Source organism: Scomber japonicus, chromosome 19 (assembly GCF_027409825.1).
Source record: "Scomber japonicus isolate fScoJap1 chromosome 19, fScoJap1.pri, whole genome shotgun sequence".
In the NCBI taxonomy this organism is placed as follows: domain Eukaryota; kingdom Metazoa; phylum Chordata; class Actinopteri; order Scombriformes; family Scombridae; genus Scomber; species Scomber japonicus.
The window spans coordinates 20,180,971-20,207,962 of record NC_070596.1 but is presented as its reverse complement, the minus strand read 5'-3'; the positions used below and the strand labels follow the sequence as shown (position 1 = coordinate 20,207,962).

Genomic DNA, 26,992 nt, shown 5'->3' with positions numbered 1-26,992 from the left:
TTATGGATTCTAATGTGGTTGTAATGTTGCTTTGTGTCTACTTAATGTGAAACGAAGTGTCGATTTGCCTGCACAGGGACTGCTGATGAAATGTAGCTATCTACCTAACTCTGCGGCAGTCAATGAATGTCCAATGTCCTTGTTAAATGAACAAATACAGTAGGCAGTTGTTTTCTAATATGTTAGCCAAAGGATAATATGCGTGCACTATGTGTCATATGCAGCTTGTTTTGTAGTTTTTCTGCCTCTTAGTTGACAAAAAATGATAGATGCAACTTCAATATACTGGCAACTTGTAGAGAAAATTGAAATATGCATTGACTTTTGAGGTTTATGTATGTTTAAGCATAAGCTGCTACTCTTCAGCAATCAGTTTTGCTCAGATTAGTCTTTATTCAAACAGGCCTATGCCCTCTAATTTCAACATAGAACATATAACATAAAACATTAAACACATCAGATTTTTGTAGTGGACCATGCCAGTAAAAACTAGCCTGTTCCTTCTCTGATAAATTTCATTGCTCCGATGAAGCTCTTGAACAGCTGAGTTGTTGTTGGAACACGCAGTATATGAAATGTCCCTTTAGTCTTCATGCTGAGTTATACGGTTAAGTGCTTTGGGGTTATAATGCTACAACTGCTGTTGTCTGTAATGGCCTGCATCCAATAGACTGATATCAGATTGTGAAAAAAATATTTCTCCAACATCATTTGCCTTATACAGCATCTCCACAGTTATCTGTAGTTAGGTCATGATTGCTGATAATAAAGGGATGGAATATAACATCACTGAATTAACAGTAACACACCTGAAATACTTGGATGGCTAGTCTAAAAGTCTGGCTCTATAGAGAAAATTCTGGTGTACAACAATCCCTGATGTCCGATTTCTCCCTCTTCTGAGTGTGTTATTTTTAGCACAGTGAATGACCTTTCCAAGACTGTGTTTTTTTCCTCAGTCTGGAGGTGTGGAAAGTTCAAAAGTATCCAGGCATTCTGAGGATGTACTCTCTGTTTGGCTGTGTTTTTATGTGTTCCTATAAACTCTTTATTTTTGATACAGCACTGGTAGATTTACTCTGCCCCTCTTTATGTACTGTAGTTTTTGTCCAGCCATGTAATCGCTCATGTGTTGCTTAACTTTATCTATATTTGTCTTGACAACGAGTGTATGCTTACAGAAATGGGACACACTTTAACAGGCTGGGATTTGTGAATCCCCAGAATAAATGTGCAAAGCAGGAGGCCTTACAAACTGCAGTGCACCTTTATTCATTTGTTTATATTACACTATAGTGACCCTGAAGCCATAGAGAGGGATTTTTTGTCTCTCTATCTGTGTGTGTGTGTGTGTGTCTGTGTCTCTGTGTCTCTGTGTGTGTGTGTGTGTGTGTGTGTGTGTGTGTGTGTGTGTGTGTGTGTGTGTGTTAGCATGCCTGTTTGTCTGCATGTGTTTTCAAGCATGACTTAGAGGGTTTATATAGAAATGACAGCATTTAAGTGGCCTTACATATGGTTTACAAAAACACACAATTACAAGCTATGGAATGGGAAACCCATGATGACCGTAGGAAGTTAAATCACTTTGCTTAATCTTAAGTTTCTTTGTCTGTTCTCAAAAGTGGACATTTTGGTCCCATACTCATTTTTGCTGTGACAATATTCATCAGTCAGAGGACCATATTTTGATAGAATTTGGTTAAACTTGTTAAGGGAAAGTTTTTTTTGTTGCAAAGTTTTGGAAACACGTTTATTCCTTTGAGGCACAAAAAGACATGTAGAAATATCCTAACATTATGTTTTTCCAAGTATAGCAGCAACACACCATCATTTCAACCCTGTCTGCTACTAATTATGTTTATATACAACTAAACTAAATGTTCAGTTATGTTGCATTGGCAAATGCAATTCAGAGTCTGGACTACGTTCAGAGGCAATGTTTTATTGAATGAATGAAGCACTACATATAAGATGCAGGACTCTGGCAGCAGAGACGGGGGATCACATCTTGAGTCCTGTGTGTGGTTATGTTGGTTAAGGTTAGTGGAAATTTGTGGTTTTGTTTAAATGTTGATGTTATGCTTCAAGTCATTGCAGATTTTTTTCTCTATTAAACCAAAGCTGTGATCTTTTCCTTACCTTAACCAAATGCTGCCAGTGCCTAAACAAAGTTTAATGATGCTGTAGTTTCTACTAGCAGATATTGTATCTGATATTTTGGTGAGGAAAAAAAAAATATCATTTTTTGCAAATATGTTAATTAACAACCTTTTCCTATTATGTTGAGAGAAAATGTAGCAAAACATATTTGCTGTAAAACAAATGTATTAGATTAATGTAATTTCTAGGAGACTAGGTTGATCTTTTCCTCAATCATTCAGTTATTCACTTGGTCCATAAGATATCAGCAAGACCAGAACCCTGTGGTGATACCTCCAAAGGCCTCAAGGACACAGCTCCAATGGCTGCTTATCTATAGGACTGTCATTAAATTGCAGATTAAGTAAGGGTTAGGGTTAGGGTTCAAAGGTAAGGGTCAAACAATAGATTTTACATGATGACTGGTCTCTGGCTGAAAGACGATGAAAGACATTCACAGACATAATCCAGTAAATTCAGTTTTTCCTTTTATCCAATCACCTCTTTTTAAGGGACAAATATTTCATAAGGTATGATTAACAACTAGAACTTTGATCCACTCAGAGAAGTGCTGAGCACAGAAGCATCATTATTTACTCACACTCTACATTTCTAAACATGAAGTATTTCTCTGACCAGTCAAACACCAAATCACACATCTCACATGCCTGACATTTCTATTCACAATATGTGTGATTGTCCTTTGTGTTATTATCCCTTATAATCTCACCATCTAACTCACTGCGGTTATCTTTCTTTTCACAACACATCAGGCAATTATTCTTTCAGCTCTGTTCTTCTTCAAGATAAGAGTGACACATTTGAATGCCATATCAGCACCACTTGTAAAATTTGACGTATCTGTGACACATTTTTCTGCGCAGTATTATCTAACCAGCTTTGAACGACATAATGTAGCTATTGAAAAGGTCAAGATAGTTTAGGAAACAGCAGAGAGATGATGCTATGCAGAGTTGAGATACTGGAAAGTACTGAATACTAAATAAACAGTGTACTGTATCCCTACAGTACATGAAAAGATGGAAAGTTGTGTTCTGGATTAAATTGTTGTGTAGAAGTGTCACGGTTTTGGATTTCATATTAACTGCTATGAAAAGAGGGTGACACGAGAGAATGCAGTGAGGAGACTCCGTTTGGATGAGCTGGAGGAACTGAAGATTGGAGGGGAACACAATCCAGACAAGAGACAGGAGTTTGAAAAGGAATTTGGGCAGAGTTGCTGTTGATGAGGAAAGGTCTGATTTAACAGATGTTTTTGTGCAAACATACTGAATGGATTGAGCGTTTGCTGCAGGTTTTACAGAAGAATCAGTTGACTAAGACTCATATAAAGTTATTGGCAGTGTAAGACTGGAGCACCATGATCTTGTCAGTAATGACATGTTGGAAAGGAATTTCATGGAAAAAACTGCAGCTCCATCTTGAGTATGAGGTAGCTGGCAGATGTTAAGGACAATGATGCGTGATGTGATAACAAGGTCATACAGGGATATTTATGGAGAGAAGGACTGTGGAGGTCTCTGGAGAATGGACTAGTGTACAAATAATCCATGAAGAGTCCTTGGATGCTCTGATTTTTTTATTCAGAGTCAGATCAGATCTCTGGATCTCTGGAGGAGATGGTAAACACAGTAAGGAGACGATCAGCAGCTCCATAAAACTTTTGGACTGCATCTTGTGATTATTTTAGAAACTCTATCAGCAATTTTTTCAGTCAATTGTTATTATCATAAGCATACAGTACACATGTGTTTCTGTTGTTCCACATTCTCTAACTTTTTTTCTTACCAAAGGAAGAAATACATAAAATATGAAACAATAAAGTATAACAAACCTTTAACCCTGTCAAATTATTTTATCTGTCTTGATAAAGACATGTTTATTACCTCAAATGAATTTTGCAAACTCTAAAAGTCAAAAAACTTTCGGTGGTATTGCTGAATTTGTTTTCTCAATTCCTAAATCCTTGTATTAACCGACAATAACTTCACTGTCACTTCTTTTTTATTCTGCTTGAAACCTTTGTTTCCCTCATAGTGCTACAGTGCATTGCCCTTATGTGGGGATAGTTAATACATTTGTATGCTTTAGTAATGCAACTACTGATTATTTTCATGAGTTTCTTGTTGTTTGGTCCATCATTTTATCAAAATGACTGCTATTGTTATTTACTGATTTATGTATCTTTTATGTCATACATATTGTCTCCATACAGACTCAGCAGCTAATTAGTGTGAGCGTAGAAGTTGTGTCCCCTCCACTTTGGTAAACATCTCCTCTTGTGTGGAATGCAGACGTGTTATTGTGTATCAGTGACTGCAATGCTAGACAAATAAGCTTGCACTGAGCAGACTGCACGCTCACAGCTGTGTGTGTGCATTAGTTTTGTAATTGTTATTCCTCTTAGAAAGAAGAGCATGCTGGGATGTGACGACTAAGGGGCCCCCCCGTGTGAAGGTGCATGTACTGCATTTACACTTTTTTGACTTTCACTCATTCCATAGTTGCTTCCACTTTCACTCACATGTGCTGGTGTGAATTAGTGTGTTTCATCACAAGACAAAGCCTCGACCGGCTGGTTCAGCATGTTGGTTCAGGGGAGGTCCTCTGTTTATAAGGTAATTAGAGTGCTTGTGGTTAACCCAGGGTAACTGAGGTCAGACTAATCTATGTCTAGATTTCAGGGGGGCCCTGTAAAATGATATGGATCTCTTGCTAAATGAAATAACCTTGAAAAAAGGTGAAAAAAGGCACAGGTGGCCAAACAATCAGATTGTTTGTTATGTCCTGATTAATCTGAAGAATTTTAGCGCTCACAGTGTAGTGCGTCTGGAGTCAAAAGGCAGTCACAACATACTGCTGTTGTGTGTGTGTATAGGTGCATGTGAGTGTGTAAACTCTGGTATTCTTGTAGAAAAGTGTCACGAGTGCATTTAGGGTATCTTTCCCCTTGTTCTCTCACACATGAATATTAATCAAATCCACATGTCCTTTGAATTTATTTGCTGATTTGCATGTACATGAGCAACTAACAAGCTTGTATTCTTAGCTGTTGTGATGAAAGGTACAGGAGATGCGCTATGACACTGCACTTGTTTTGTGCACTGAATATTATAAAGAGCTCCATCTCTAATTACCCAAGCTCCTTATTTTGGACAGTAAAAAACAACAAAGGAAGATTAACGTCATGGTCTGTGACTGTCCCCTGGTGTGTGTCAGTGTGGAGAGTTGCTTCTGTCTGAGCTGTTTCTGCTGTTCAAATATTGTGAGGGGAGCTGAGGTGGCCTGTTAAGTAGCTTCTGGGGGATCGATGCCAGATATTGACTCAGACAGTTGTTTAAATCTAGACAAAGCTGTTTGGAAAGAATTAATATCCTTTTCGATTTAAGCATCAGTGCCGTCTAGCAGAGGTTGAAGAGTTCATTCATAGTCTTCATACAGACTGCATTAATCAAAAAAAGTTACATCAAAGAGAGAACTTGCCCTTATCATGGGAAAATACCACTATTTTACCCCAAGCTAAACACTTACCATACTGGAAAGGTGTGTTTTGACTCCAAGCACTTGAAATTGTGAGCAATTGCATACCAAAATGCCATTTGACATAAGTCTATGGCAGTTAAATGTCAAGTTAGTATTTAGGTATGATGTAAACTCTGTCTAGAGCATGTAGTTACACATAGCTATCTGTACATCTGGTGTTGTGTCATTTTATGTAATATGAGAATTTTATCTTCATATCAGATCCTTCATATCAAAGGTCTGGCATATTTTCTACCCCATAGACTTTATATGATGTTGTTAGTTTGAGGTTATCATATTGCTTCAGTGCATTGACCTTCAGCTTAGTATCCGTCACCCAGAGTCTTTACTAGGCACGTTGTTTTAACTTGAAGACATTATCATTACCATCTCAGTTGTGCACGTCAACCTCTCACTGTTTTGTCTGCCTGTTTTCAAGTCAACATGTCAAAATGTAAAAGGTTAACAAAGGGACAACATAATAAATCAAAACTTTTAAATTCAATTTGTATAAATGGGAAATGGGAGATAATACTCTAAATGTGTTTTAATAAGTGCTTTAATCCACAAAGTAATCAAATACCCCTTAGATTTGAGTTGTGTTTATTTAATGATATAATGAGAGAAATGACAATAAGGCAAAATATTACAGTATTCAGAATCAATCAGCATTTCCCTTATTGGTAATTTAATTAAAGATACAGCAGAGCAAAACTGAACCTCAACACAGATATGTATCCAGTTTCCCTGGGATGTTGTTGCCTCTTTCATGATCTTCTGGAGACGGACGTAGATGTTTGTTTTATCATGATTGTTCAACCAAACTCGGTTATTTTCCTAAGCTGGTTGTTTGCTATAAGTGCCGTCTGTCCTCATGGGGTTGTTATTGTGACATGAAATATTGGGTCACACAGGAAACCATCTTCAGATCAACTCTCAGGGTGTCCAAGTTGTGGCCTCTCCCACCCAAAAACAAAATATAATAACCCTATACTACAAAAAAATGCATAGAAACAAATATCCACTGGTAAAGTAATTTAAAGAACAATTACTGTGTCCTGTCCTAAAAAAAGAAAAAAACAAAACAAAACAATGCTGGATTTTTGGGGCCAATACCGACATTAGGGAGATACATAAAATGATGCCTATACAACTAAATGGTACAAAATTGGCACATTTCGGACAACATACAGGCCGCTGCTGATGCCAATATTGGTTGGCCAACCAATATATCAGTCAGGCTGTCCTTAATAAATAGTTTTAAAGCTTAAATAACAAAACAAAAAAGAAACTTAAAGAAAAAATCACTCAACACACCACATAAGTCAACCAGGGGATCACCAAAGACAGTAGGATTGATCCTCTGTGGATAATGACAGTGTGTGGTATATATACATTATAATCAATCCAATACTAATGCAATATTTCAGTCAATACTGTCATCCATAAAGCCATGCTGCTAGCATGGCAAAAAATACTATATTCGTATTTGTGAAATATGTCACAGATGAAGTGTTTTACCTGTTGTCAGCTAATCACCTTCTTACTGATAATAGTTTTTTTCATATACAAGGTCCTTGAAGACAGGGAACAAAATACTTCAACTCACACTTAATTTGAGTCGTATAGTCTATGCATGCATCTGTCCCTCTGTCAGTCCATCACACTTGAGAACACAGCCACACTACATGTATACAGAGTATAATTGCACACACAAACTGAATTGCATTGTGTCATGGAGGGCACCCCTGAGTGGTAAATTATTCCTCTTATGCATCAACCAACCGCAGTAGCTGCAGTATTGAGTGTCGGCAAATACTTAAATGAGATTGTTACAAGTTACATAACAATTCTTCAGCGGGAGCCTCAAGTGCAGTGAGGGAGGTCCTCATGGCCCCTCTTACGGTGGTAAAGGTGATTGAATAAGCACTTGGCTGCTCTGTATATCCTGTATTCATCACACAATGTGAAGCATAAAATGACTGTAAAAGCATTCAGCTATAGAAGGTAAACCCATTGCATTGCAGAGAAAGTGAAATAATTCACTGACTTCCTTTACCTATGGGTCATTTAGTTCATAAATAAACTTTGAGTTAGTAAAACAGAAAGTCTTAAGGAGAAACTGATACTGGATTGAGATGTCATTGGTTTCAAAATGTCTCACAATGATACACCCTAGTTCTATTAAGAGTCTCTAAAGGGAGTTTAGGTTAAAGATGTCAGAAATCAATCTGCAGCGTGTCACTATAGCTGTCATTGGATAGCGCGTTCTGCTTTTTTCACTTTTCTGCATACATTCATTCAAATTATTTCCATTTCTCATGTTTGTGGAGTTTATGAGCAGGAGTTCTTTTTATATTTGCTAGTGGCAGGGCTTTAAGCCTTTGAGTTGTACTATTGGATGTATTGCCATGAAATGTTGACATTTATGGTTCTCAGATCAAGTCTACTGACTTCAGTGATCCTTTGTCTTTTTCACCACCATGACATTTGTGGATCTGAGTGATTTTTTTCTAAACTATCAAATGAATTGCCATGAAAATCAGTACAGACATTCATGTCCCTGTCAGGATGAATTAGTAACTTTGGTGATCCCTTAACTTTTCATCTATTTCAGTCAGAATTTAAATTTGTCCAATTGTTGCATTTATGACCAAATACCTGCAAAACTAATAACATTGATATCAGCCTCACAGTGTGTTTGTAATTAGCAAACTTTAGCACACTAACACATTAAACTAAGACAGTGAACATGGTCAAAACTACCTGCTAAACATCAGCATGTTGTTGCCTAAATGAACAAGTGCCTACACACTGAATACATGCTCCCAAAAAGTCAATTTATCAAGTAGAAATATTACTCTTTGGTAGCATCTATTAAGCATGCAGGCTTTCCTTTCCATTGAGATTGTTTTTGCTGATTCGCTTACACACTTGATACCATGTTGGGATATGAGAACTTAATATATGAATGAATGTATTGCATCAGTTGGGCATAATGCTGGTGAGCACAGAAGGGAGAACTTCCTTTATATGAAAATACCAGATATGTCCATAGGAATGCCCTGATCATCATAACTGCATCTGAATTAAAGCTGCAAAGCATTACAAAGTAATCGTTTTTCAGTGCCACTATCAAAGTGAGTGTGACTCTACTGTATTGCTATGACTTCATGGTGCAATTGGATTTTTTATCGTCTCCTGTTTGAAAGCAACACCTGGTAGCACTTTGCGTAGTGTGAGCGAGGAATAAATACTTCACAATGGTGTGACTCATGCTGATAAAATATTGCAACAATGCAGAATATTGAATGGTATTAATAAAATAAAAATAATAAAACATTAACTTAACACAGATGCTGGAGGAAATGATGTAACAGAGAAGATGTAAAATCAAAGCTCATTGTTTATACACACACATATTAGACCATGGTTACTTTTGAGGACATTACATAGACCCACATTATTTTCCTGCAGGCTTATCCTAACCCTAACCATCACCACTACCTGCCTAAACCTAACCCTCATCCTTACCTAAACCTAACCTCAATCACTGACCCAAAAATCTGCTTTATCACAATTGAAGAGATAGCTTTTGACTCCAGTTGGACAAGCTGTCCTCAATTAACTGGTCCTAAGTCTGAAATGTGTCCCCAAAAGTAGCATATGACAGACAGCACACACAAACACACAATGTAAACCATTTGGATAAAGAGTAATACCATTTATCATCCATCTATCGTTGCCCTACATTTCATAAATGTATGGGTTACAATGGAAAATGTATTTTTGGAAAGAAAAGAAGTCTACAAGTGAACAGGTCAGATAGATAAACTGTTGTGACAGAAAAAGCAGAGAATAAAAGAATGTGAGGTTCAGTATTCGGTCACTTACAGGAATTCAAAAGAGAAATATTGGAGAGAAATTGGAAAAGCCAGCACATTCTGGATAGTCAACCCAATGGAGGATTTTAACTGTGATTCAGAGGAGTGTCATCACACATGAACAAACATGCCACGACAGGCCAGATAGAGCAATGAAACCTGCAGACAGTGGTGTGTGTGTGTGTGTGTGTGTGTGTGTGTGTTTGTGTGTTTGTGTGTGTGTGTAGTCTGGTCACATTTATCTTCGTGGAGATCTTTCCCACAATATCAGATACAATTGTAAAAACAGACTGAACTGCTGAATCACAACAAATTCTGCAGATTGTTATTAATGCTACATGTCAAACTTCATGCATATTATATCGACAGAAGGAATCTACTATGTTAATGTTGAAGTGTTTTGGGTTTGTCTTCTCACAGTATATTGTGTTAATTTGCTGTCTTTCAGAAAGAAATGTTGCAAGGGCTTTAAGTTTGTGTTGGGCCAGTGCATTCCTGAAGGTAGGGAAATCTTGCCAAACTGTTTGGATGTCTGTCTCGTGTTTATGATGTATTTTTGGAAATCCCCCCCCCCCCCATCATTTCCCATAAGATCGTACATGTAGGCCTTTGAATACACTTCATTTAACTTTCTTTTGTTTTAACCTTACTGTATCTTCAATAACCCATGATAGGCATGTTGCCTGAAGTTTTTCAAGTGAAGAAGCATGTAAACTGTTGAATAATATGAACGGAGAAACAGATGGATGTGAGATTCTCCCTTGTGTTTTCTTGTGTGCACACTGATAAAATGCCCCATTTAATGTGTTTCTGTAGACTATGATGTGTGTGCTGGCGCCCCCTGTGAGCAACAGTGTACTGACCATTTCGGTCGAGTGGTGTGCACCTGTTACCCTGGCTACCGCTATGACCGTGAGCGCCACAGAAACCGAGAGAAGCCCTACTGTCTGGGTGAGTCCTTGTACAGCAGCTCATCAAGACATCAAGATAAATCCCCTGTTGAAAAGAGGAGATGTTAATGGCGACCAAAAGCATCAAGACAGCATGGAAATATAGTTTTTCTTTTTCCTATCTTATAGTAATTATGCAGTACAGGATATCAAACTTGTTTACACAGTCTCTAAAATGTCTTAGTTTGGTGATTCCCAGTTTCATAACTTAGCTTAGCAAAAAGCCTGTAAAGATTGCGCTCCACTCAGGTTGACTAAACTGCAGCAGAATAATGAACTGGATCACCTGATTTCTTTTGCTCTCCCAGGGTAAATTCTCATCATTCTAAATATTTTTGGTTTAATCTTACTTTAAGTCATGCTCATACTCATTCATGTTGTTTCATTCATTAATACATGAATTAATAAATTAAAATGTTATTTTCTATATCACATTATTAATTACAGCCACTTACCTACAGATTTTACAGTTTTGTTTGCAAATTTCAAACTAAAATAGCTTTCATGTTTTTTTATTATATTTTATTATATACATTACAGTATGTTATTTGGTTACAAGTTATTTTAATACCATTCTGTCTTTGTGTGCCAATGTCCTAATTCTGTCTCTCTATGTTACTGTTACTGCAACATACAGACATTGACGAATGTGCAGACAAAAACTTGACTACATGCTCTCAAATCTGCATCAACTCTGTGGGGAGCTACAGCTGTGAGTGTGAGAAAGGCTATTTCCTGGAAGAAGATGGGAAAACATGCACCAACGGGGAGAGAGGTGAGTAACAGTATTTTACTCAAACATTTTTGATATTTTCTTGTTATTACAGGCTGTGATGTTGACTGTGATGTTGAGATGACCACACATTGGTATTTGGTGTGTGTGTGTGTGTGTGTGTGCGCGTGTGTGTGTGTGTGTGTGTGTGTGTGTGTCGGTATGTCGGTGTGTGTGTCGGTGTGTGAACTAAGGCAAGAGAGAAGGGGGTACTGCAAACAAAGACACCTGGTAGTCATTACACATCCCAGCTCCTAGTGCATGTCAGAAAAGTTATGTCTCCCAAACATTCCTGCTCCTCTCTGATTTGCTGGATGCATTTGAGGAAAACATCAAAAATGATCCAGGCGATAAAAAAGACTTTTGTTTGCTCCAGATTCAGTTGCCAATGAAGCGGTCAGGGGCTGCAGATTTGCTACTTCCTCCCATGAGATTATCTTCCATTACCTACTATAACATTTCAGGAGAGGCTGGAGAGTGAAAAACTATAGCACATATAGTCTTTAGCTTTACAGTATATTCTGCTGAGCTATAACACAGTGGAGAAAAACAGTGTCCAGACACTTTCACTCATCCATAAAATATATGCATTCAAAGAGGAGGGCCCTTTCTACTCCAGCATAGAAACAAACATCTACTCCGCTCTGTGTTTTCTTTTTAAGATCATTCACATTAAATGCTTAAACTTTAATGCTAAATGTTGAGTGGTGCAGTGACTGAGGGTGGAAAATCAGGAAAGCAGTAATGTGAATTTAATTTAATCATCAATTGTCTTTTTTCAGTTACCCAAACTTTTCTTCAAAAATGTTAAAATGTGTTAAGATGTCGCATTGTTTTACATCCAACAGAGCCAGTAGTCAGACTTCACTTCCCCGGGGCTCTGACGCATTTACTAGAGCACCTTCCTGTCTAAATCAAGAATGTTAAGTGAGCCACAACATTTTGTCTTGATAATGACAGTGTTGCTGAGTAAAGTGCAAGTCCTCTAAATCCTCTAAATGGACTCTCACGGTTTGCAACAATCCATCAAACTGCCATCAAAGCAGCGCTAAACAGTATGACTAGACTCCTTTAGTCCTGGTAATTTCGGCTATTTGAAATCATTCTTAATAATTCTTTGCAGTGTAATGTTACAGAAATCCTATGATGTGTGTTGTGACACCAATCACATAATAGATTATTTCATTCTGACAGATTTAACACAGTATTGAATAGCATGTGTAGAGTAATATGGTAACAGATTATTTTCATAATGGTACATTTGCCTACATTTCGTTGAATTTGTCGATTTATTTAGTAAGTGAGGAGATTTTTTGGGGCATTCTCTGAAAGAAACATTGTCAAGTAATTTCTGTGACATATTTTTCCCAACTTCCAGCGGTGCATCTCTTTGAGAAATCTGACAATATGATGAATGCTGGAACTTGCTCAGCCACCTGTGACGACTTCCACCAGATCAAAATGTCTGTCCTGCAGCTTAAACACAAGGTAAAGGTCACAAACAATAACAAAACCCACACATTTTTACCTTACAAATACGGAACTGAATCTGTCCACTTCACCTCAAACACCACTATTTTCATCTTTAATCACAATCCTGCAGCAGCTTTTTTCTTGCATGGTTCAGCTAAATGTAAATATCTGCAGAGCGGTTCTGTTTCTTTATCTCCACATAAAGATCTCACTTTATCTCTGAGTCCATATCTGACAGTATTTCAGAATCAACAGCATGCAGAGTTTTACAAGTCTCTCGACGTGTGTTATAGCTCTTTATTTCCTAATAAAACAAAAAATGACTGAAAAAAACATTACTTTAGTGAAGGTTGGTTTCTTTGCAAGTGTGAATTGGTTCAACAATTTGTGTGAAAGTCAACAGGGGGGTTACATTTCCCCCTGTGTAATCACAGGCATCTGAACCTATCTGAGCACGAGTCTGTCAACAGTGGCGCTCAGCACCCTCGACTGTAACACATGATATATTGCTTCCAGCTGTGTGGTCTATGAGCTCCTGCAGCTAAACTGTATGTGCCTTTTTTCCCTTTATGATGGTATATTAAGAAAAAAAAGAAAATACTGCTGTGGTATTATTTTTGTTTAAGAGAAAGTATATTCTAATTTATTGCAATTACAGGAAGGTTAGAGTATAACTTTAGGAACACATTGTGGTTCAAACACCTGTCCCCAAGGTCACAGCCTACAGTCTTGCATAATGCTTATTGATAAGCAGGTGAACCACGACCTTGCTCTCTCTCTGTGTGTGTGTGTGTGTGTGTGTGTGTGTGTGTGTGTGTGTGTGTGTGTGTGTGTGTGTGTGTGTGTGTGTGTGTGTGTGTGTGTGTGTGTGTGTGTGTGTGTGTAAGTGTTTGTGAGCATATGCCTCTACGTCTGTGCACATGAATTCTGATTTGTAGACCCTTTTGGCATAGCAAGGTCTTTCACATGTTTCCCTCTGGGATTGCCAGATCCACACGATGTTATACAGAGATCAAAGACAACTTTTTCCCAAGGATGTCACTTAGCATACAGAGCAGGAACTCTCCTGGTCATGCTGAATAATGCAGAGGGGTTGCCTGGCCCTCCATCTGGCTGGGTTACAGCTTGTAGCATTGTGCAGATGGAAGATCAGCTTTCATCTTTGGCAGGATATACCATTTTAACATAATTTTACTTGAGGTTGGCCTTTGAGTGTGTAATTTGCCTGTCTTATTTGACAGTACATCACCTTTATGAATCATTGTATGTAAACCTATTTGAGGAATGACAACCAAATGCTGGAACTGTGCAATAAAGCCTTTATAAGTTTGCTACTGTATCACTTACGATGAAAGAAAATAATCTCAAATGAATGAGATACTTTGTTAGCTAGCTAATTTATGTTAGCTATGTTCTTTATTTGTTTTTGGTAGTTGGTTAAGTCTTTTTCTTTGCATCCTTATGTAAGATGGCCATGCTGTCAAACAGTGCTGACGTACCTGAGCAAATGACCAGTGAGAAAATCCTGACGTCGCCTGTATTTTTAACAGGGCCTCCAGGTCTCCCTGGTCCTCCAGGTAAGACACATAAACCTAAAGGCAATGAAACAGTGTCATATTTGGAGTAAGGACAGTATAAAATAATTATGTAATCTTTTTTGCTATGATCACTAGGAGATTCAGGACCAGAGGGCCCGCCAGGACTTCCAGGATTGTTGGGGCCACCTGGCCCACCTGGACCCAGGGGCTTGATGGGACCCATTGGACCCACACCAGACCTGTCCCACATTAAACGGGGCCCCCGAGGACCTGTGGTCAGTTGATGTGTACCTTTTCTTCACTATTATTAGTAATTGTGTTTAGTTGTTATAATTTCATTTCTTAAATTCCTCATAAACCACAGCATAGTCCAAGTATAGCCTGAATGTGTGTGTGTGTGTTCTGCCTGTGACCTCCACTGCATTAAGCCTCAAAAACAGCACACCAGTTTTTTAGGTCCAAATTTGTCATCATTTTTGGTTGGTTCAGCTCCATACTTCTGCTTTGTATCACAAAGCGGAGCTCCTAAATGAATGTGGATGGCAGCACTGCATACAGTAAAACCTTGAACTTATTTACTTTAGTCTGTGTTCCAGTTTTTATGAGGTTCTGGGTTTTACTTACCAAATCAGATAATTTAGTAAGCCTGCATCGTGAGTCGAGCCCCGTGAGAGCTGTGATTGATTAAATTTTATTAAGGGAGCACGAGTGGGAAGTGTCTCTTGTATTTCATCTGACACACTTCAAGAAGACATCAAAAACCAGTCTACCAGCTCTTAAAGAAACACATTTGCAAGGTGGAAAGGGATGACACATGGTAATGGCAGCAACAACAACAGAAAAAAGCTGAATCCATTTACAGCTTTCGGTTGTTTTTTTTGGCTTGCTGTGTTTTAGTACAGCGCCTCATCTTGCCAGCAAGTGTGAACCTCTCGTGTTGATGTGTGGGATCTGAATCAAGAATGTGCAGGATGTGGCCTTAGTGATATATTTCTATGTTTTAAACTTCCAGTATTTATGCAGTCCTGGTATTGATAAATCAAACTATCAACACCTGCAATCAGACATACAACAAGCCGCATGGTGCCAAAACAAGAGGTCTGGAACACTGTTTTTATAGTAAATGGATTGCACTTGTATAGTGCTTTTCTACCTTGCCGGACAAATACAGTTTTTGCCTTTCATTAACCCATTCATCACACACACACACACACACACACACACACACACACACACACACACACATCATTGTGCAGTGTCTTGCTCAAGGACACTTCACTTTCACAAACAGACAGGAAGAGCTTTGTGTTTCTGCATGTTTCTGTATGTGTCACATTTGGATTGTGATTTTGATTTACAACTTATATTCACAATTTATTCATTTTATCACTGCACAGGCTGTGAGGTCTGACTTAAGAGGGAGTTGTCCCTCTCTCTGTACAAATCCTGATTAGATTCTGAGCACAGCTATGAGGTTTGGCCACCAGGTCACGTGTGTCTGACAGCATGTCTGGGTTTCATAGATGATGAATGTGGGATAGTCTGTGACTCACAGGCTTGGTACTGATCTGAATATTGGCCCCTATACAATATCTTCACACTTCTTTAATGATGATTATCCCAGGAAAGAGATCAAAGCATTCTCTACCATCGTGCTGAAGTCATCTAAAACTGGCCTGGAGGCAGGCACAAAGTTAATCTTGGATAATCTGTGTTGCACCATGAAGATGTCAGTCTTGTATCAAAAAAGATTTAAAATAGATTAGTTTTCTGTGAGAATAGTGCATCAAACATTAACACATTTTTGTTTGGAAGGAAGGCAGTGAAATACCACCAACAAGTCGCCAGTGTGTCATCAAGCTAACACAGCTTGACAGGCAATCACATACATATTCATATTCTAAGGCGCGTAAATGTATCCAGTCCTACTGACTTGTTTGTCTTTGGAGTTTTGGAGGAAACTGACACAATTTGTTTGTTTTTTTCATTTAATAGGGACCTCCAGGAGCACCCGGAAAAGATGGCCTAAAGGTGAGGTCAGCTGATATTTTGTCTGATATTATATCTGTTTAAAATGTACCTTTTCCTTGACAAAAAAACTTCATGCACTTTTTAGAGCAAGGGTCCTACACATTAACCCTCAGGCTCAGGATTCATTCATGTTGGCAGTAGAACTTGACTCTTAGCTCATTAAACTTGGCCTCTCTTAAAGGAAAGAACCTGAAGTTGTGGAGAAGGTTCAAAAGTACCAACTAGATACATTTGGCTCAATTGCCAACACCATGTCTGTCAAAAAATGTCTCAGTAGCTAAATTGTTTCTCCACTTCTCCATATGGTGTTGGTGCCAGGATATTAAGAAATCCTCAGCTGGATGCTACGCAGGCAGAGTTTGTCACTGCAGATGATAAGAACTGCAAGTTAATACAAGTTGCAGACAGGAAAAGTTGTGTGCCCAACAGCAATTTACACAATTTCATTGCTCTTGTTGGCAATGATTAGACAGAGCAAAGGTGTGTGATTTCATGGAACACATCCTTAATATGAAGACAAGCAGAGCATTGTTATGTGTTATCTGAACAGTCATGTATAAGTTCAAACTTGGTACAATACAATCAAGTATTTTGGATTACACATTCTATCAACAGATCGCAATTTGTTTGGAGTGATATGATCTCTGGTAAACATAATTTATTTCATCTGCAATGTCTCTTGTTTCTTGAGTCAGAGTTGACCCAGTTCACAAGGAGCTGGGGCCAACAGTTCGTCTGTTCAAGTAACAACCCACTAATTTCTTCCCGATCACTAGTGTGAAGACTCAAGATACCTCGAGGGTATTGTAGTTGTCTGGATTATCACATGGATTTCATGAACAGTTCTCTTGGATTGTCTGATGTGCTGTAGTAACCATCGTTCAAAAAGCTAGCTGGAATGTTTTTCTCTGCTTTGCCTTCCTGGGAAGCCTAAGGCAAAGTGTTGGAAAAAAAGAGGCTCCAGCAGATGGTTGAGCTTCAGATTAAGGAGGCACAATGCAGATTCCATCCTGGTTACAGTGAGATTTGTGTTCGCATTTTTCACATTTTTTTTGCATTAAACCAGATTTGTGTGTGCCCTCTTTCTCATTTTTATATTCATAGACTGAAAATTAAAAAAGCAGCTGAGCTCAGAAAAAGAATGTCTGATTGGAGTTTGACCTTAGTCCACTCTCATTCAGATTGGGAGCACACACTTGCAACAAATGGAGCTGTTTCCTTCATATCCATGACAACAATAGTGGAACAAAGATTAGCCACAAAGTCATCTTCCTGTCAGTCTTTGACAAGTACGACAGGTCAGTTGTGAGATTGAGGTTTCTCTGCTGGTGCCAAAGCTGATTTTAAATGAGAGTTTGAATGTCTCTGATCCAGAAGAGTGTCAGAATCAATTTAGACTGAGAGCAGCCAGTTGAAGTGGCTCGGGCAGGTAATATATGGCAGACTTGGAGACATGATCATACCTTGAAGGGACTGTGGTTGGCCAGGAATCTGGTTTTGATGGTATCACAAAACCTACATCAAACCTAAAATCATTAAAAACTCCTGCTTAAGAGATAATATTTGCAACCTGTTTCTTGACTTATTACAGCTGTGACTTTTAATTTTGATCAATAAAGATTGCGTTACTCTTTCAATTACCTGTCATCCATGGCATACTGACTAAGCGGTATGAGGTATGGTAGCTGAAGCTGTTATGATTATGTGTTGGCCCTTGGATCTTGTTATACCCCTATCACTGTTTGCTTAGCTTGTGGATCACGTATGGAACAACTTAGGTACATCTGCCTTTTTAACATAGTACCTTGGTATTCTTTCGGTACAGCTGGGATGTTTGTGTGGATAGATTGGAGGGTGATGGTAATCTGTCTCTCTGAGTAACAAATCCAAACCATCTGCCAAAACACTCACAGCCCCAGTGTGACCCTGAGCCTGGCGAACAACCATGGTAGTCAGGTCTACATGTGTACGCTACCGTAGGTCAACAGGCTGCCGTGACACTTCACAGTCAAGTTATATGTACAATGCATGGTTAATATTATGTGAACAGCACACATACACGTAGGAACTAAACTGGCTAAGCAATACATGAAAATATACTACTTGAGTCTACTGGAGTCACCTTTTTTTAATCCACAGACAATCATGTTCACTCACTTCATTTAATTTCTCAATTTTTTCACCCTTCCTTAGCTCTTAAAAAAAGTTTCCTAACAAGAATATTATGAATTTTTCTCATACTTCCTCCTAACCACTGTAATTCATCTAAGCTAAATATTTGTTTTCTTTCCCCAGGGGGATAGAGGAGCTCCTGGGATTGCTGGACCACCAGTAAGACATGAGCTATCTATACTGATACCACACTATTGTAACTTGTTAATATTATCCGGAACATTATTTTTAAAGTAAAGCATGGCTGAAAAAACAGACCACTGTGGACTCTGGACATTAAATGACACAGTTGATACTGTCAAACTCAAGCATAAATAGTATCAGGTACAGAGTAAGCATTTATCTCTGCACTGATGGTGCAAACATTAACAAATTATGAGAAAAACTGGCAAATGGCACAACATGAGTCATATTTCTTTTAAATGTTGCATGTTAGCATTCGTCTTTAAAAACTACAGTACTTGTAATTAAAGTTCCACAATAATTAGAAAGATGAAAAGTTAATATCTCTTTGTTGTACCTGACTCCTAGGGCCCTCCAGGCTCATTTGACTTCCTGCTCTTGCTGATGGCGGACATCCGCAACGACATCGCTGACCTGCAGAGCAAGGTGTACGGTCGACCAATCCAGTCTCCGGGGGATGACTTTCCAGTGGTCCCTGACAGCTGGAGGGACAGCCAGGACAGTCTAGATACAGGCTCAGGTGAGGACTACAAGGAGCCACCACCTCGGAGAAGCGGAGGCTCCAAAAGGAACAAGAAAAGGAAACCAGCGCCAGAGAGAACAGACTTTGACTGGAATAACTGAGGAGGGTGGATTTAAATACTTTATGTGAGGTGTAAATATTGAAGCGGTTAGCTTTTTTTATTTAATTTTTTTTTTAACAGAATGTACTGTATGCCTTATGATCACAGATGTTTATTTTTGTATAGTATACAAGATTATGTGTGACTATTTTTTAACAAAATGAGTAGTGTGCAAATGCATGTTTTTTTAATTTTATACTTTCAGAAATATATGGTTCCTCCACAGCACATTAAAGAAGACTCCCATAAAAGTGGTTCTACCCCATTATTTCCGCCAATATATTCTGCCTCACTCAAAATGTGAAAGAAAGCAAGCAATTCCTAAATGATGAATCGATAATCATAATCATGCGTAAATTCACTAGGGGGATTAAAGCAGCATGAATGTTAGATTGGGGCGTTACATATCTGTACTGTGACTCCTAAGGCTTTAGTCTGCATCTGTAAGACACCTCACTGTAGTTTTCAGTTGCCATGGCAGCAAAGTAATAACAAGTAGATGAAGATGAATGCTTGCAAAGCCACTTGAGATTTGTTTCAAAACTGTTATAACTGATGTAGTCATACCCATGTGACTTTGTTGACATGCAGTGTATCAAGTTGTAAATCTTGTGTGGACATCAAATATTTTTTGATAAAAACAATGTGTAAATCATTACATATTTTAGATACTTCATACCAAATAGAAGACACATGCTGACACAAAGGATAACAACCTGACTCATTTCTCTGAACAGAGGCCCTATCTTTTGTCCATTTAACTTTAGTAGCCTGATAATGTTCTTGATTATGAGGGCGGGGAGGGGAGTGACTGTGAAAAACAGTATTATTGCCCTTAATTTAAAGCAAAAGTTTAAAGTTTTTCATGTCTATCATGAAATAATAGTCAGGTTCCTAACAGGTTGCTTGCTGTAATCATTCCTCCTGTTCATGGCCATTAAAAGATCCTTTACTAATGCACTGTACTACAATGTGCATAAGTGATGAAGTACAAAACCAACAGTCCTCAGTTTGTGCTGAAATGTATTTTAAGGTTTTTCTGAAGATAATATGAGGTTTCAGCAGTCCAGGTTAGTCAAATAATACGGATGTCTTCCAAATTTAAAGTTTTGTTAGTATAAAACTCCTTCTTAATGTTTTGGTCACACACTTTCATCTTGTTGAGCTGCAGTGAAAAGATCGTAATAAAAAGACGTAATTTGGTACTAAAAAGACTGCAACTTTTTGGATAGCTGAAGCTGCATATCAGTTTCAGTATCAGTTGGAATTGTTGAATACATTTTTGCATCCATTTTTGGGGTAGATTTTGTTTCCCATTACTTACATAGGAAGCATGATAGCTCTTTTAATGGTCAGTATGAACAGGTGGAATTATTAGTAAAAACCTGTTTTCAGTGGCTATATGGGCAGACAGACTTGAAAAATTGTGATTTTTATCCTGTATATCCATTTATTGTTTAACTCAATTGCTTCAGGGAATGTTAATTTCAAAGCTTATGTAATAGGACAGTGTTAATGCTTCCCACTAATTGTGAAATCCAATACAACTCTAAACTAAGACATAAGATAATTTACGTTATGGGAAAAGACAATGTACAATAAGTAAGTGTAATACATAAAACATTTGTTTAAAAAAGTTACAGAGAACAAAAATCAGGTCATTTGATTACTGTATGCAGTTAGTCGTTGGGTTGGTGTGTGGATGTTAGTTGAGTGATTTGACTCTGTTCCTCCACCAGAGGGAGACATTCCCAAAGCAAAACATCCAAAGTACTGACACTTCCTGGGTGACTTCACATTTTGGGGTTCTTGGTTGAGCAATGACATAACATTTGGAACTAAATTAACTATTATGCAAAATTTGAGATTTCCACTTTTATTCTCACCATATATTCATGTTGACTTGTTTAGCAAAATGAGTCACACTGAAACTAAACAGAAAATATGTGTTGTGCATTTTTTTAAGGCAGAAGTCCCAGAGCATTTATAAGAATTCATCTTAAGGTTAGTTAGGAGATTTACTCATATATGCAAGACATATGCCAATCACTGTATAGATTAACTTATTTTATTCAGGTATTATGTGACATATGGTTGAATCATCTCTGTGTCACAAGCACTGGCAGAGAAAAGTAGCATCACTAAAATACATTATTTTCTTCTATGTATAATATCTGACAACACAATGAATATATTGAAGGTCTATAACATTCCTTTATTCCTTGCCAATATTTAACATAATCTCACTCAGGACTCCCACTTTTAGACAAATTACTGAATGATCTCATGCATGGAAGATGCAAACGTGGCTGGGCCTCTGAAGGGAGAATGAGGTGAATGAGGTTTTGGTAATAAGCTTGTGATAACTTTTATCTGAAGTCAGACCATGTGTTTCAACCTTTTTTTGCTTCACCTTGGTCTCTCTTGTTCATGGTTTGCATTTACCTCAAGTGGCTGGCATAATACCTCAAGGGGCTGGCAAAACAAAGTGATGTAGATTTTTAATTAATAACAAGACCATACAATAAAATGAAAACAAAGTACCTGTTTAAAAAGCCTTCAGTCTCATAGGTCAACACTGTTCTAAGGCCATGTTATATAATCTTCATCAACCACAGCAGAATAAAGATATTTATCACAGCTATCAAGTGAGCATTAGCAGATATATTTTACACATTCAGTCTGCTAATTAAAACATTTCTTTTTTAAAAATCTCATTCATTAGTATTATAAACAATGCTTTTTTATATAGGTTTGCTGTAACTCGGCAGCAACGTTTAAGAATGGAGTTTTGTTTCTTAATACATGCAAAAGTAAAAGGAATGTGGTTCTGCGCAAATTATAATATATGTTACAATATTATATATTATCATATAAAGTTTGATTGACTGATTTATAATGAGGTTTGATCCTCCAGTGTAATTTTTACATACACATTCAAGTATTGAATTCATTTTTATATTTAAAAAAGGTAAAAAAAATGCTTTTGCTTTCAGTTAAATCATTTTACTTTACACTGTACTCTGGTTATCAGTACCCCTCTAAATCCACATGGTGGCAGTCATTTCTCAGTCCTCAGTCATACAGAATAGTTTATGTGCTTTGTTGTGACATGGCTCTGAATGATGCTCTGCACACAGTGTTCAGTGAACTCATTAAACTCTTCATTGTATTTCACAGAGAAGCACATGAAGACAATTAAAACACAATCATGAATAAAGCTTTGTGGGGATGTTCACTCCACACAGTCATGTGTGATCATTTATCTTCCATGTTTGTCTTTGGATTTAATGAAATTTGATGTTTCATTTTCTTCTTCTCAAAGATGTTTGACTGCATGGTTGGCAGCCTCCACGTATGAAGTGAAACTGCTAAATTGTAACAGTTGGGCTTCTTTGCCAGTTTAATTCTTGTGATTTTTTCATTAAAATCACAGTTACATTTTGTTCCTAAAAGCACATGAATCATTTTCATCAACATTTTTTTTAACACATTTTATGCACATTATGATCAGTAAATATCCATGGCCTTTGTTGTCAACTAACATTAAACAAACAATAGCATCATCATAATTATCAATATGATCACTATTCAAATTATCAACAACACACACAAATTTTACACTACATCATTGTTTCGATGCTGTGTATTTGTTTCATAATGAGCCCATTTTCAGAGAACAGTACATGTCATGATTTGCATGTGATTAAAGAGGGGCCGAAATTAAAGTCCTGTGCACATCCTTTTAACAAGATTAGGTCATCTCTTCCAGCAGAAGATAGAAAAAACTTGGCAACATATTTCTTAAAAAATCCTTCTGGAAGTAATTAATCACCATCATACAAGGGAGAGCCTTAAAGGTTTCAAATATTTGCTGAAGTGCCCCCTTGTTCCTAATTATATCTCCCTGCTTGTCCCCCTCATTATTTAGACCTACCCACAAAAAAGATGCAACACTGAATGGGAACCATCACACACCCAGCCCCCTTTTTCAAAGTAAATGTTTACTAGCAAATGAAGGAGTGAGTCACTGTGCTGTGATAAAGGCCTTAATGAGGTAATTTTATTAGGAGCAACTGCCCAAAACTATTGGAAATAGATGGAGGAAACAAACAGAGAGGCTGCATAGAGAAAATTAGTGTTACCCAATTCATTAATTAATGCATTAGTGTGGGCAGCAAATTAACTGCCCCAAAAATCCTCCATTCAGTGAAGATTATGATGAAAAAAACACATTGTTGCCCTCCAACGTAATTACAAGACAGTGCAAATTCAATTCTAATGAGGCGAAAGGCACCCCCTTAACATACATCCCCTATTTCCCCCTCTAAAAGGGCCTGCTCTCGTTGAGGCCTAAGTTTAAGGAAGTATTGAGAGTGAAGGAAACAATAATGAGAGATCGGCTTGGCTCTTACTGCTTTATATGCTGCAAACAGGTAAAGAGGATTGAATGGCTCTCTTTCTGGGACTCCTGGGGGGCCGGTCTTCCCAGCACAACAACACTTGGCCCTGAGAAAAGGGTCCGCTGAGGAGCCTGGAGGGTGAATAGACCTGTGCTGCAGTGGGTCAAACTGAATGGCCACAAGGTTCTTCAATGATTACAAACTATGCTATGCCGGCCCGGTCTCCACACATGTACACAGACGCACACAGACGCACACCTACTTACGGACACACACACACAGACATACACAGCCATCACCCTTCCACCTCTCCCTCTCATTGAGTTATCTTTACTCAGGCTTTGTCTCCTCTAATTGGAGCTGATGAGGGACTAATTGGTAGCTTTTTTACAACACCCAGTACTTAAGCAATGGCAAGCTGAGGGAGGCAGCATGAGCGGAGTTAATGAGAGGCTTTGCACAAATAAAAGCTTTAAAATGGGCCTGTTTCACAGAATGGGAGAAAAGGAAAGTTGAGGATATCCTTTGTGTCCTCCACATCTTTCACTTATGTGCAGGTATCTGAAAAGAAGAGGGAGTGGTGGAGAGCACGCAGTGGTTGCTGAAACGTTGAGCACTTGTGCGCATAAAGGGATCTGTTCTGTATTGTTTGGGGGCCCATCATTTAGTGTGTCTGTTAATAATGAGAAAGGGCTGCTCCTCAAATGAATGTGGCAAAGTCCTTAGGGGACAACAAGTGCCCTCTCTTCCCCTGGACCACACTGGACTGTGTTGAAGCAATCTGAAATAAAGGTTTAGTCTTTCAGCATTGTTAAGGGTGAGTATGTAGCCTATGTGTGCAGAATTGAGCCAACAAATAATACAGCATCAATAGTCTGTATTTATTGAGAGGTCCAGTGTGGAGTAATCATTAAATGCTTTGTAGATTATTGTTTAAAATCATCATGAATCAAATTCAAAACTGAGTCTTATTCATCTTATGCCTCTCTTGTTGGGTGCACTTCATCATTTGTGACATTATAGATATACTGCAGGATAATGAAGCTCACTGGATTGGTAATTTAGACATAAAAATCATGTTCACTGGCCCTATAGAGCACAGCATGTACAACCACATGACATTTCCTCAGCATGCTGTCATTTCAGCAGACATTTAGTTCATGTGGTAATGTGGTTTGCTTTGTGCTTTTCAGGTATAAATAAACAGCATGAAGCGACAGGCTTAGTTTAACTAAGCTATAGTGTCACACCAGGAGGTGACCGGCCACTCTCCCTTTCCCACTAATGTGACAAGGGCAATACAAACATCTTTAAATGGCCAGATCCTCCAGGGACAAGTAGCCCCATGAAACAGAATAAGATGTTATTTGTTTTAACCTATTAGGCCAGTTTATGATATCTATATCTCAAATGATGACCAACAGTACACAGAGCAAGTAGAGAGGAGGTAGAAAATATTAAGACATGGAAAATAAAGAAATTAAAGATCAATTCAGTTCAAACTACACTCAGTAAAGGCATATACTGATCAAATTCAAACCCAGTATTACGTCATATATACTATTACTTACATAAATCTTTAAATATGAATAGTGCAAGCTCCAGTAAATACAGTAAACTCAGATAAACTCGCTGTCACTTCCAAGCATTGTATTATTCACTGGCCAAATATTTGTGCTGACTCATGTGATAGGCTATTCACAGTCTCAGTGACCCATTAACATCCTACAGGTTCCCATTGTCCACTCTAAATGGACCCATTAGCATTGCCATTGTTATTTAAATCCCACATTTCCTAACAAAGAGTGTGGTTTAACTCTCTAATGAGGACTTCCTCAGACAAAAGACAGAGGCCTCTATTTTCTCTGCTCCCTAAATCCACTGAAAAACCTGTCAGATTTCATGAGCTTTATATGTGACAAGAGTGATCAGCTAATTTATAATTTAATGTACTCCACTCCAAATTTCTAGTGTCTTTTCTGATGTTAATGATTGGTGAAAGCAGTGAGTGATGTATTTCCTTTTCCTATTTCATTGTGTCATTCTTTTCTGTTGCTACATTACTACTGGACCACTACTATCACAACTTGGTGATGTATCGTCCTAATTTTCCCATAAAAGGTCATTAACATTAATCTTTTTCTAAAATATGACTATTCAGAGTTGCATATATTTTGTTTTAGAGATGTGTCTGTACATTTACTGTGTCCCTAGATACAAATGATTAAATACACTAAATTAACTTTGACATCAACCTCCTGCAGACTGATTTCTTATTGGTGCAAATATTACAACAAAACTTTTTTACACTTCTGTTTTTGTGATTCTTTTGTGATTATCAGTGATGTTAGGCAGCTCTTGATTCACTAAATAGACAGTTACAGACAGTGTACACACACATTACATTACACATTACTATGTGAAAATGTAAATGTTGGTTCTGCATCAACAAATTATACTTCATTAAAAAAGAAAACAAAAATTCTGCTCCTGCATCCGGTGAATGTTGTCCACCCTCTGGCTACAACAACAGCAAACATTTTGTTGATGTGCATTTTCATGCCTTTTATTAGCATTTTAGTGTAAAAAAAAATCTTTTTTTAAAAAACACAAACACAAAGTTTCTGTTCATGACAGAGAAGTGTGTTGGGGATAAAGCACAGTTTTTGGTTGTTATATGACTGACACTCACTAAATGGGTAAAAACCCCTTCTGTTTGGAAACCACATCCATTGTTATATGCAGGGTTTTGAAAGGAAGGGTGATCCAATAGAAAAGGTCCTAAAAAAGCAGCAGACCAGCATTTATGTGGTTATGTGTGTTTATTTATGACTATAGGCCAATAAAAAAAATGTTTTAAAAACCTTAGCTTTGCCTGTGAAATAAGCCATTTGCTGATCATTTACCAGAATAGTCAACATCCCCAGATTAGTGTCACCACAATAGCTTATTTGTTCTGGGGTTCCCTTCTGAACCCGTAATCACAGGCCCCCACAGAAAGTGATGCTGTGCCTCCAGTGGCAATAGGAAGAGGCTGGTGGAAGTAAATGGAAAGTGAGTGTCACATAATTGTGTCATCTCCCATCTCCCACTGAGGCTTTCAATCTGCAGTGAAAGCTTGTGCAGCCATCACGACTGTGTCACCTAACCTATCACTGACCTTACGGAGGCTTACGAGCTGATCCAGAACAATGCAGGAAATACAACAGGCGAAAGGACTGAAAACAATATAACACAGGATGTGTGCAGTTAGAATGGCTCATATGTGTGTGGCTTGTTAC

General features: G+C 38.0%; 1 protein-coding gene across 1 annotated transcript in view; it reads left to right on the top strand.

The window, feature by feature from the left end:
- Positions 1-19,309, top strand: part of ccbe1 (collagen and calcium binding EGF domains 1) — a 34,126-nt gene extending 14,817 nt beyond the window's left edge. Inside the window, exons 3-11 of the mRNA XM_053339489.1 lie at positions 10,015-10,067; positions 10,383-10,517; positions 11,154-11,291; positions 12,667-12,776; positions 14,230-14,338; positions 14,435-14,574; positions 16,295-16,330; positions 18,626-18,661; positions 19,034-19,309. Coding sequence (XP_053195464.1) covers positions 10,015-10,067; positions 10,383-10,517; positions 11,154-11,291; positions 12,667-12,776; positions 14,230-14,338; positions 14,435-14,574; positions 16,295-16,330; positions 18,626-18,661; positions 19,034-19,309 — 1,033 coding nt within the window. The remainder of the gene's footprint in view (positions 1-10,014; positions 10,068-10,382; positions 10,518-11,153; positions 11,292-12,666; positions 12,777-14,229; positions 14,339-14,434; positions 14,575-16,294; positions 16,331-18,625; positions 18,662-19,033) is intronic.
- The last annotated feature ends 7,683 nt before the right edge of the window (positions 19,310-26,992 follow it).